Source organism: Spea bombifrons, chromosome 11, assembly GCF_027358695.1.
Source record: "Spea bombifrons isolate aSpeBom1 chromosome 11, aSpeBom1.2.pri, whole genome shotgun sequence".
Taxonomy (NCBI): Eukaryota; Metazoa; Chordata; class Amphibia; order Anura; family Pelobatidae; genus Spea; species Spea bombifrons.
Genome location: NC_071097.1, coordinates 37,325,305 through 37,337,876, shown reverse-complemented (window position 1 = coordinate 37,337,876; position 12,572 = coordinate 37,325,305). Strand labels below are relative to the sequence as shown.

The 12,572-nt window shown below is 44.7% G+C and overlaps 1 protein-coding gene across 1 annotated transcript in view; it reads right to left on the bottom strand.

The window, feature by feature from the left end:
- Positions 1-2,995: 2,995 nt before the first annotated feature.
- Positions 2,996-12,572, bottom strand: part of ATRNL1 (attractin like 1) — a 208,001-nt gene continuing 198,424 nt past the window's right edge. The window contains exon 29 of the mRNA XM_053450329.1: positions 2,996-3,644. Within this exon, the coding sequence (XP_053306304.1) occupies positions 3,520-3,644 (125 nt within the window). The 3' untranslated portion in view covers positions 2,996-3,519. The remainder of the gene's footprint in view (positions 3,645-12,572) is intronic.

Below are 12,572 nucleotides of genomic sequence, written 5' to 3'. Positions count from 1 at the left end.
TTTACAGAATAATTACATGTATTTTGGAGATAATTTGGGGCAAATTAAATGTTCTGTTCCAGAAGTAATGCCCCCCCCCCGTAGAAAGAAAAGGACCGGTTTGGTAGATGATCCCTTAATCGGCTATCTGAAGTATAATAGATTGCAAGCTCTCGAGACTACCTAGATCTTTGCCTGAAGAAAATGCCTAGATTGTCCCAAAAGCTTGCAATCTATTCAATCAATAAAAGCGCCACCCATAAAAGTAGCCAAAGTTAATTGAAAACATTCGAGATCCGTTGAATTAATCGTTAAAAGCCCCGATTAAACCTCTAGTTCTTGAAACTATTATCCGGTCTGTGGCCCCCGGGGGCCAGCGCTTCCACCGGTTCCCTCGCAGGCAGCGCATGCACCGTTACATTACAGAGTCTTGGTTCTGGCGGTGGGGCCGCTGTGAGGTCCCGGCTGTTATCTCGCTGCGCCTTTTAGTGAATGAAGCCGTTCTCTGTCAGTCGTGATAATATTTTCGCAGCACCGTGGCCCCCGCGTCTCCCCCCGCATCTCCCCGCGTCTCCCCCCCGCGTCTCCCCCCCGCGTCTCCCCCCGCGTCTCTTCTCCGGTTTTCTTGTTGTTTTCCTTGTAATTGAATTTCTTTTCCATCCGCCGGAATGTCACCGAGTTACCGTGCGCCGCATAACAAGTGCCGGCACCGTGCGAGTGAATGAACCGCGCCGGCGCTACCCCGACCCTCGCTCCCAATTCTCAGCTAAATTGGTTCTTTGTCTCGGCCGCCGCTGGATCGTCCGGAGCGGGGAGCGGAACGCGGCATGCGGGGATTTAATATAATTTTATCTGATACAAGATATCTGATATATTCTGTGTTTCTCATACAGATCGTCTCCCCTCCCCCCTCCCAAATAATACCTATTCCTTATTTATAGAAGATTCCGTTATTTCTCCTAAAATCTGCCGCATTAATTTATTCCGCATTATGTGGGGATAACGGGGTTCAGGACGTCTGCAGTTTAGAGTTTTTATAGTTGAGATTCCCCTAAATCCACATCTCTGACCCAGAACAGGCGTAGGAGCTTCTAATATTATATTATTATTGTTATTATTATAATATTATTATTGTTGTTGTTATTATTTTGATATTATTATAGTTATTACCTATTATTATTAGCATTATTATATTATTATTTTTATTATTATTATATTGTTATTGTTGTTATTATTATTATATTATTATTAGTGTTATTATTATTATTATTATTATTATTGTACGGTATTATTATTATTACTATATTATTATTATTAGATTATATTATTATTAGTGTTATTATTATTATTATTATTATACGGTATTATTATTGTTATAATTATCGCTATACATTATTTTATATATAATATAATATAGAACTTCCATGATTTAAATCCACCGTGAATTGGAGGCGGTGAACGCGATCCTTCTCTACCTTATGATATATTCTCCATCTGGGGCCAAAAACCTGAACCGCAGCACGAGAGCTCAGAGCTGCAATCTCTCCTGGATGTTTCAGGACAGTCTTAACAAACGCCCTATAAATTACGAATGCAGCTACTGTTACCAGAATTTCAAACATCGCAGCGTTGCTTCTCTTTGATATTATTTGACGGCATGTTACGTGGGGAGGAAAAAGTGGTTACTCATTATAATATCATAAACATTAAGCCTTAATCCCGTGACGTGAATCCCGACGAACCCGAAGAAATGTAACAAAAGCTTGAAACATTTGTGGCTTTTTTCAGGTGCAACAGGACGGACTTTATTGTGGTTACTGATGTCATAAAGAGACAAAGATATGAAAAACATCCAAAGAAACCTCCGAGAAGGCGAGGACTACAATTCCTATCATGCCAGATGGGAATTACAGTCCGTATCAGCCGATGGACATGATTATCAACAAAACATTGGAGAATGCCCCCCCCCGTACCCGCATTTACATGTCGTTTCCGGGGTTACCGTTAATTTGCATAAATTCATACATTTGCATCGTTCTGGGCGGATCTGATGTGAGCAAAAAAAAAAAAAAAAAGGTCTCAGTACCAAAAATTCTACATAAAAAGTTAAAACCGTTCTGCCTGATATCGGTAAAAGTTTTCTTTTTTAATCCCGCGCCTCCCCCCACCAAAAAAAACCCAAAACAAAACATGTTTTATAATAATATTGCATTTCTGACCAAAGACTCCTGTATATAACGATTATAAACTGTACATTGCGTATATATAACTTTATACATTTTCAGCAAAACAGAGCTGAATATTCTCAACAAAAATACAGATTAACCCTTTGCACTCGGCATGCATTTAACTAAAGTCCTTTGTAAACATTAAAAAAGTCACATCCTTTCGGGAGTTAAAAGGGGCAAAACATTCACTTTCTATACGATTTATGCCCCTGATATCGGGTAAAACGCGAGGAGAAAGGAGACTTTCCGTAAACGGCGCATTACACGGGATCGCAGCGCGCGGCCCCCGGTACACAACAGGTTAAACATTTCAGCTTTCAATGCGCTTATCTCTGATTGGCTGCCTGCGCGTTATTAATTCCCCGCGACCCCCCCCCCCGTACTTCATCAGGAGCGGAAATAAATATTTATTTACATCTCAGATTTTACAGACTGGATCCTTTTTTATGAAATATTCTGATATTTTTTTTAAAGGTTCTGCGCGTTTTATGATGTAAAAAAACCACAAAAAAGACAAAAAGTAAAGTCGGGCTCTGAGTCGGTCGCCGGGGGTTAATTTGGTGGAATTTTGTGTGAAAAATCTTATTATCGCTGGACGTTTGATTAATAATTAGAGGGGAAACAGATTGTAATTACCGTACGCTTCTAACCAGCGCTTTGGGCGGCAGGGGGTTAAAAGCCCCTCTACCAGTTGGATTGGAAGTCCCTCTCTGATTTTTGAAACGACGTATAAAACGCTCCGCGACGCCCCCCCCCGGACGCCCGGGATCTCCCCCCCCCGCCGCTCAGCCGCTTCCTGATTGGTGGATCTAGAAACATCTGTTTATTGGCGGATTTCGTACATTTCATTTCCTCGTCTTTTTCCCGTTTCGATCTGAAATCAACATCATAAAAAAAAAAGCCCTAAAAGCCCCCGCTTTCTCCTCCATGCCCCCTGACTGAAGGTGAAGCCCCTGACACTGTATAGAGCCGTCAGCTTATTATTACGTAATCACATGCACCGTTTCCCGGTAGAAACCACATTTCAGGGATTCCGATTTCCATTTATTTACAGGCAAAAGAAAATTCCGACGTTTTTTTTCAGTCCGTTGCGTCTTCCTGACGCGTTTCTCCCATTTCTGATGCCGGTATTTGGTTTCGTGGCCAATCACGAGCCGTTTGCCGGGTCTCACGTTGGGTCGGTGGGACGGACGGCACTCGGCGGTCTCCCCCTGAACGCCCGCCGCTAACGAGGCCGCGGAAGAGCTCTGAACGGAAGCCGCCGACGCTAAAGAACAGAACCGCTGGGAGCCGTCGTGGTTTCCGGGTCGCCTCAAACGCAGGTCCCTTGTCTGGTCGGCGGATGCGGCTTGCGGTTGCGGACACACAGGGTCTTATCTTTGCAGTCCAGGGATTTCTGCTGCGATATGTCTATCAGCGCGCTGGCGATGGCGAGACCTGCGGGAAGAAACAACAATTAGGTCTCACAATAAAGGGTTAATCAGAACTCGGCTACTTTGTTGCACATTAACAGGTAGAAAGGGTTAATCTGAAGCTCCTACCGACCGTAACGGCGCCTAAACGAGCCAGAAAATACGCTGCCGTAACGCAAAGTCACATGATTACATCATCATAACGCAAAGTCACACGATTACATCATCAAAACCCAAAGTCACACGATTACATCATCATAACCCAAAGTCAGATGATTACATCATCATTACTCAGTCACCCGATTACATCATCAAAACCCAAAGTCACGCGATTACATCATCAAAACCCAAAGTCACGCGATTACATCATCATAACCCAAAGTCACATGATTACATCATCATAACCCAAAGTCACATGACTAAATCAACGTTTAGAGCAAAAGGCTGACTGCGGGGAAAGTCGGGGTCACTGTGGGGCGCCCCACTCCCAGCCCACTCCCCCACTAATAAAGGCGTGTTTCTTAGGACGTCAGCGGGACCCCCAACCAACGTCAATGGGACCTCCTACTGGCATCACACTGGGGGGGCACCAGTATCCGGAGCCAGAACCCCCCCCCCATACACGGCCATTGCTAGAACTTCTCAAACTACAGATCGCCGTTTTCTGTTATTACTCTGCGGTTTGATGTAAGATGCCCGGGGGCCGCTACAGAGTGAAATAGTAAGGAAGCAATAATCGCTACAATATCACCATGATGTAGACAGAGCTCAGCTAGCGGGATCCAGCTGTGGCCCCGGGGGGCCCCTCATGTTCCTTCACTAAGACGCAAGGTCACCGGGAGACCCCGCTAAAAACATTCATTTAAAACCCCCAAAACACCCCAATAAATGTGGCCGAGAAAGAAAGCGGCCAGAATGACACGAGGAAACGCGTGCCGGAAGCGGAGAGCGTTCAGTGAGAATACGGGGACGTTACGGAGACGTTTCCCCTAAACCCCCCCAAACGACCGACAGTGAAGGAGAGTTTGGGACCCCCGTGACCTCTGTAAGCGTCAGATTCAAGAAATCACCCCAAAGCTTTAAAAACGTCGCCGGGAAATTCCTTCCATCGGCTCTGTAATTCCTTTATCTGCGTACAGATCCGTGATGAGCTCCCTCGACGCGCACGCTCGCTCCATTAGGGGTTAAAACAAACAGCGCATTCAACGGCAAAAACCTCGAAACGCAATAAAGAGGGAATGCGATTTAATAACGCGGAGCCAGCGGAGACATCGAGAGCCCCCAACGCGGCTGTCACCGGCGGCTGATTGAAAAGTGACAAACAATGAGCCACAAATCCACTTCTTTTCTGTTATTGATATCCGGAGCGAGACCCGAGAGACGCCATTTACTTCTCACAAACGCCGACTGGAACAGAGGCCGATAACGCGGGGAGGAATAACTGTGCAGAACACTCTGTATAACATCTTCACACATAGCGCCCCCCCCCCCCCGTGGTAAGGAGCAGCTGCCGGCCCGGTAGGAGAGGCCGGAGGAGCATCGCGGCCGGATCTGCCCCAAAATACCTGCCTGCTCCGCCGCCCAGCAGAGTGTATTAATACTCTCATGATTTATTATTAAGATTCCTGCTAATTCCCGGATACATTGCGTATGATGTAATTGCTGGGGTCATGATGTCACATCATCGCCACACCCACATAATGTGACGTTATTGTGAAGTCACGAAGGTTGACTGTTGGCATTCTGCACTTTGATCATTACAGAGTTAATCATGTTATCTCCAGACTCCATTTGTGGTAGATAAGTGGAACAGCCTCCCAGCAGAGGTGGTAGAGGGTAATACAGTGAGGGTATTAAACATGCATGGGATAGACATACGGCTCCTGAATCTAAGACGAGACCAACGACTGATTAAGGTTTGAGTCGTTACAGCAGGAGAAACGGGCGACTAGACGGGGGCCGCCGGGGGCCGATCTGCTGGCAGATACTTTGTTTCTTGGTTTCATGAAACTCGGGGAGAGTTTTACATAAAAAAAAAATCTTTTTTTCTAAATATTTTCAACTTTTTCGGTGGCAGGAAAATCGCCCCGGAACACTTTCTTATCTCCCAGCCGATGATGCGAACGTTCCAGGGGTTCCCAGCAGCTGAGATCCGCCGACCTGACGACACCGACCTCCCCGAATTAACAAAAAAAACAGAAAACTTTTCTGAAACTCAATAAATATTTCTCTTGTTTTTCTCTCTTTTCTGTCTATCGAGCGGCCGCTCCAGGATTGCCCAATTTCGCCTCCGTAAAGAAGAGTCCCGCGCTTCGGGGGTTAAATGAAAAATAATTTCTTGAAGGAAATTAAGCAGAAACGGGGTCGGATTTCCAACGCGCTTCGCATGAAACACATGTGCAGAAGAGAAAGTTCCACTAATTAAGGAGAAGCGATCGATTAATTGGTTTTGCGAGGCGGGGGCCGGGGGCCGGGATCGGGTGACGGGCGGCAGACGGGGGAACTTTATCCGTTTATGAAGCAATTTCTGCTGCGATTTACGTCAGAAATGAAAAATCGACGTTCCCAAAACACGGATTTTCTTTCACTTCTCGTGAATTTCCCAAAAACCGAACCAAAGAGGAAAATCTGGCGCAGGTTTCAGCGCCGGCGCTCGGCGAGAAGGAAATACCGGGGGGAGGGCAGCGCTCGTTATTCCCAAATTCAAAAATAATTCAAAAATAATAAAAAAAACACTAAAAAAAACCCTTTATTTCACTGAAAATCGTATCCATTTCTAGAAGGCCCAGGGGGGTGAGACGAGGGGTCGGTCGGGGTGTGAAGGGGGGGCAGCGCGTGACCCCCGCACCTGGGAACATCCGAAACTCTCTGCACCTGATACTTCCCAGACATTAACCCTTTAATAGCCCAGCACTGGCCTAGTGGGGTACTCGGGGTGGGGGGTCTACCGAGAGCGCATGCGCAGAAACCGCTGTCTCCGGTGGCGGAGCGCTGCAGCTTCTCCCAAAGTGGAATAATGAATTTATATAAAAATAGTTACATTTTACGGCATTCTTTCCCTCCGCGAATCTCATGAAATCTTCCCACGCGTTTTTGTAACTGGTGGAGGACTCAGAGTCGGGAGCAGAGATGGGTTAATCGCCCGGTGTCTGAAATCTACGGCCGACCCGCGAGACGATCGGCGGAAACGCAAACCTGGGAAATGGTAAAGCGCGGCGGGTGGAGGAGTCTCGTGAGGAATTCAGCCGGTTTCCAGGGTTTTAACTAAAGTGACAAATTTACGAAATTAACAAAAACCGACAGGGAGATTCAGGGATCTGACAGTAAATCGGCCCCTGGTGGCCCCCGTCTAGTCGCCCGTTTCTCCTGCTGTAACGACTCAAACCTTAATCAGCCGTTGGTCTCGTCTTAGATTCAGGAGCCGTATGTCTATCCCGCGCATGTTTAATCCCCTCACTGTATTACCCTCTACCACCTCTGCTGGGAGGCTGTTCCACTTATCTGCCACTATTTTCCATTTACCAAAGTATCGCATCTGTGCTGATCTCTTCAAACGATGGAAACCAGAAACGTTTGTCGCGTCATATTTTATATATCAGCAAGTCGGTTCCAGATCACGGTGCGGACCCTCGTTATCAGAGTAACGCAATTAATCCGGGGGGGGCAATTTATTAATTCAGACTTCAAATCCAAAGGAATTTCGCTCACCCCAGGAAGACAAAGTAGAGTTTCTACAAAACGTAACCCAATAAAAGACGCAATCAGTCAGGAAAAATAATAAAAAAAAACCATTTCAGGGGATTAAAAAAAATACCAATTTTGTATGAATATAAAGCGGTGATTTTATGCTAAATGTTATGGAAATCAGAGCATTCTGGGAGCGCATCCGACGGTATTTGCATATATAATTTTATGTGTTTTAAACAAAAGGCAAGCAATAAACTCTCGGGAGCGCTGACAAATTTTGTAATATTCTGGAAAAGCCGTAAACCTTTTTTTTTTTGGGTTCGTTTGGTGGAAAAGGTTTTGTGTCGCTTTCTGACATCTCTTTTAATGAATCCGAGCGATAATACGGAGCGTTTCCTGATCGCGGCGCGGCCGGCTGGCGTGTGGGGCGTCTGAAGAAAAGACTCGAGAATTCCATAAAAAAAACCGAAACCCGGCAGCCCGCGTTTAACCGGAAAAACGGCGTATTTTAATAAAGCAGGAAAACAGCTTCATTACGCAGCGAGGGTTAATCTTATACTGGGATCGGTCTGATAAATCTGCGTTCTTATACTGGGATCGGTCTAATAAATCTGCGTTCTTATACTGGGATCGGTCTAATAAATCTGCGTTCTTATACTGGGATCAGTCTAATAAATCTGCGTTCTTATACTGGGATCAGTCTAATACATCTGCGTTCTTATACTGGGATCGGTCTAATAAATCTGCGTTCTTATACTGGGATCAGTCTAATAAATCTGCGTTCTTATACTGGGATCGGTCTAATAAATCTGCGTTCTTATACTGGGATCGGTCTAATAAATCTGCGTTCTTATACTGGGATCAGTCTAATAAATCTGCGTTCTTATACTGGGATCAGTCTAATAAATCTGCGTTCTTATACTGGGATCGGTCTAATAAATCTGCGTTCTTATACTGGGATCAGTCTAATAAATCTACGTTCTTATACTGGGATCGGTCTAATAAATCTGCGTTCTTATACTGGGATCAGTCTAATAAATCTGCGTTCTTATACTGGGATCGGTCTAATAAATCTGCGTTCTTATACTGGGATCAGTCTAATAAATCTACGTTCTTATACTGGGATCAGTCTAATAAATCTGCGTTCTTATACTGGGATCGGTCTAATAAATCTGCGTTCTTATACTGGGATCGGTCTAATAAATCTACGTTCTTATACTGGGATCAGTCTAATAAATCTGCGTTCTTATACTGGGATCAGTCTAATAAATCTGCGTTCTTATACTGGGATCGGTCTAATAAATCTGCATTCTTATACTGGGATCGGTCTAATAAATCTGCGTTCTTATACTGGGATCGGTCTAATAAATCTGCTTCTTATACTGGGATCAGTCTAATAAATCTGCGTTCTTATACTGGGATCAGTCTAATAAATCTGCGTTCTTATACTGGGATCGGTCTAATAAATCTATGTTCTTATACTGGGATCAGTCTAATAAATCTACGTTCTTATACTGGGATCAGTCTAATAAATCTGCGTTCTTATACTGGGATCAGTCTAATAAATCTATGTTCTTATACTGGGATCAGTCTAATAAATCTACGTTCTTATACTGGGATCAGTCTAATAAATCTATGTTCTTATACTGGGATCAGTCTAATAAATCTGCGTTCTTATACTGGGATCGGTCTAATAAATCTGCGGTCTTATACTGGGATCAGTCTAATAAATCTGCGTTCTTATACTGGGATCAGTCTATTAAATCTGCGTTCTTATACTGGGATCGGTCTAATAAATCTGCGTTCTTATACTGGGATCAGTCTAATAAATCTGCGTTCTTATACTGGGATCGGTCTAATAAATCTGCGTTCTTATACTGGGATCAGTCTAATAAATCTGCGTTCTTATACTGGGATCGGTCTAATAAATCTACGTTCTTATACTGGGATCGGTCTAATAAATCTGCGTTCTTATACTGGGATCGGTCTAATAAATCTGCGGTCTTATACTGGGATCGGTCTAATAAATCTGCGTTCTTATACTGGGATCGGTCTAATAAATCTGCGTTCTTATACTGGGATCGGTCTAATAAATCTGCGTTCTTATACTGGGATCGGTCTAATAAATCTGCGTTCTTATACTGGGATCGGTCTAATAAATCTGCGTTCTTATACTGGGATCGGTCTAATAAATCTGCGTTCTTATACTGGGATCGGTCTAATAAATCTGCGTTCTTATACTGGGATCGGTCTAATAAATCTGCGTTCTTATACTGGGATCGGTCTAATAAATCTGCGTTCTTATACTGGGATCGGTCTAATAAATCTGCGTTCTTATACTGGGATCGGTCTAATAAATCTGCGTTCTTATACTGGGATCGGTCTAATAAATCTGCTTCTTATACTGGGATCGGTCTAATAAATCTGCGTTCTTATACTGGGATCAGTCTAATAAATCTGCGTTCTTATACTGGGATCGGTCTAATAAATCTATGTTCTTATACTGGGATCAGTCTAATAAATCTACGTTCTTATACTGGGATCGGTCTAATAAATCTGCGTTCTTATACTGGGATCGGTCTAATAAATCTGCGTTCTTATACTGGGATCGGTCTAATAAATCTGCGTTCTTATACTGGGATCAGTCTAATAAATCTGCGTTCTTATACTGGGATCGGTCTAATAAATCTGCGTTCTTATACTGGGATCAGTCTAATAAATCTGCGTTCTTATACTGGGATCGGTCTAATAAATCTGCGTTCTTATACTGGGATCGGTCTAATAAATCTGCGTTCTTATACTGGGATCGGTCTAATAAATCTGCGTTCTTATACTGGGATCGGTCTAATAAATCTGCGTTCTTATACTGGGATCGGTCTAATAAATCTGCGTTCTTATACTGGGATCGGTCTAATAAATCTGCGTTCTTATACTGGGATCGGTCTAATAAATCTGCGTTCTTATACTGGGATCGGTCTAATAAATCTGCGTTCTTATACTGGGATCGGTCTAATAAATCTACGTTCTTATACTGGGATCGGTCTAATAAATCTGCGTTCTTATACTGGGATCGGTCTAATAAATCTGCGGTCTTATACTGGGATCGGTCTAATAAATCTGCGTTCTTATACTGGGATCGGTCTAATAAATCTGCGTTCTTATACTGGGATCGGTCTAATAAATCTGCGTTCTTATACTGGGATCAGTCTAATAAATCTGCGTTCTTATACTGGGATCAGTCTAATAAATCTGCGTTCTTATACTGGGATCGGTCTATTAGAGTTGTTTTCCGTCCACACTCATCCAGGTCATACTCGAGATTACAGCCGTGCAGCTACCCACGGGGGTGTAACTGCGGCTCACTGAATGCCCCCCAAAACGTTCTGGATTCAGAAACTGCCCCGCGGCCGAGATCATCTTCCAGACGCAGAATATACGAGCGTCTATTGAATTCTCAGGACTGGAGGGCGATTCTCGGGTGACTCGGAATATTGATGCAGAGATGACAATGGAACAGATCTATGCTGGGTTACGAGCAGAATGCGTGGATCAAATTCCCAGAGAGCCGGCATCGGCTGTAATGTGAGACTTCACTGTCTGATTAACCCCTTCACAGCCCATATCAACGAGCTGGAGGCTGGGAGGATATGTGAGGGCCGGGGAGGATACGTGAGGGCCGGGGAGGATACGTGAGGGCCGGGGAGGATACACGAGGGCCGGGGAGGATACGTGAGGGCCGAGGAGGATACGTGAGGGCCGGGGAGGATACGTGAGGGCCGAGGAGGATACATGAGGGCCGGGGAGGATACGTGAGGGCCGGGGAGGATACGTGAGGGCCGAGGAGGATACGTGAGGGCCGGGGAGGAAGAGAGCGGAGAGACTGGAAATAACAAATACATTTTATTCAAGCAAAATGAACATGTACTTTCCTTTCCAGAAACCCCGGCAGAGCCAGCCCATAATACCGCGCCGCAGTTCGTTAACCAATCACAGGTACTGACTTTAACCTTTTCATAACCAGTGACAGTGATAATCGGGCCACACCAAGGTTATTCCCCGTTAACCCCACTTGTAGAATAATTAGAAAAAAGGGAAAATACTTGGAGACTGCAGAAGGAGGGCTGTGTTTTACTAGAAATGGGTAGAACTGGGTATGGAGTGGGTGGAGCTGGGTGTGGAGTGGGTGGGGCTTCTACGGTTAAACCCGACCATTCCAAATCTTATCTAAGTTATTAAGAAACGTTTACTTATCCTTTAAAATTTGGAACAAAAACACATGATTCAATCACAAGCAACAATTTACAAGCCCCGGCGCAATTGGATCGTTACCCCTCTTGGTAGCCATGATGTCGAATCGCGCATGCTACCCCCGGGCGATAATGCCCTTTCCGTCCACACTTAAAAATGTCACAATAACAATGACATTAACAATCTCCTTCTCCTATGTGTTTTTAGGTTCTGTTGCCATAGTAACCCCAGAAAAGTGAGAATTGAACGACTCCCCGGTAAAGGTTAATAGAAGGATAATTGCCGCCGTCCTCTCAGCGAGCGCTCGGCCCGCGCCGTCCACCAACATCTGTTATTTTGTTTGTCTGTATTGAAAATGCCAATTTTTATAGCTCTTAGGAGATGGAGCCTTAAGTGGCAGAAAAATACCCTAAATTAGTGTTATGTTTTTCCGCGGCTTTTCTCGGGGAGTCAGCGGCGCTCGTACGCTTCGCCAAATAAATAAATATATACCGATTAAAGGTACAGGCGCCGATACACGGCCGGCCTCTGATTGGTCTGTTACCTCCCAGCAAACCAATCACTGAGGGACAGTCACAACTTCTCAGCGCTCTTCCACAGGGGATCGCGGGCCGGTTGGGGGATCCGCTGACCTCCGCTGACCTCCCCACCAGACCCACCCACTCAGATTCTAGAACTGGTATCATGCTTGATTTATATAGATTATGCCCCACCCACTTCCATACAGGCTCCACCTAGCCCTCATTAATGCCCAACCCACAAAAACCTTTCCTTAAAGTGACAGTAAGTAACGTAGTGAATGCAAGCGATGGGTTAACGCGTCCGCCGAAAGCTGCAGCAGTTCCTTCAACGCTTGACTTTAATCTTTTAAGGAACTCATTACAGAGATTTGGGGCTAAAACTGATATTAAAACAAAGTTAAAAGTAACCCTCGGCGATTAGCGGGGCGACCGTACCCCAGAAATAAATCCAGAAATCAGACTCTCCCAGAAGCTAAAATTATGCAGAATTTTCTGCG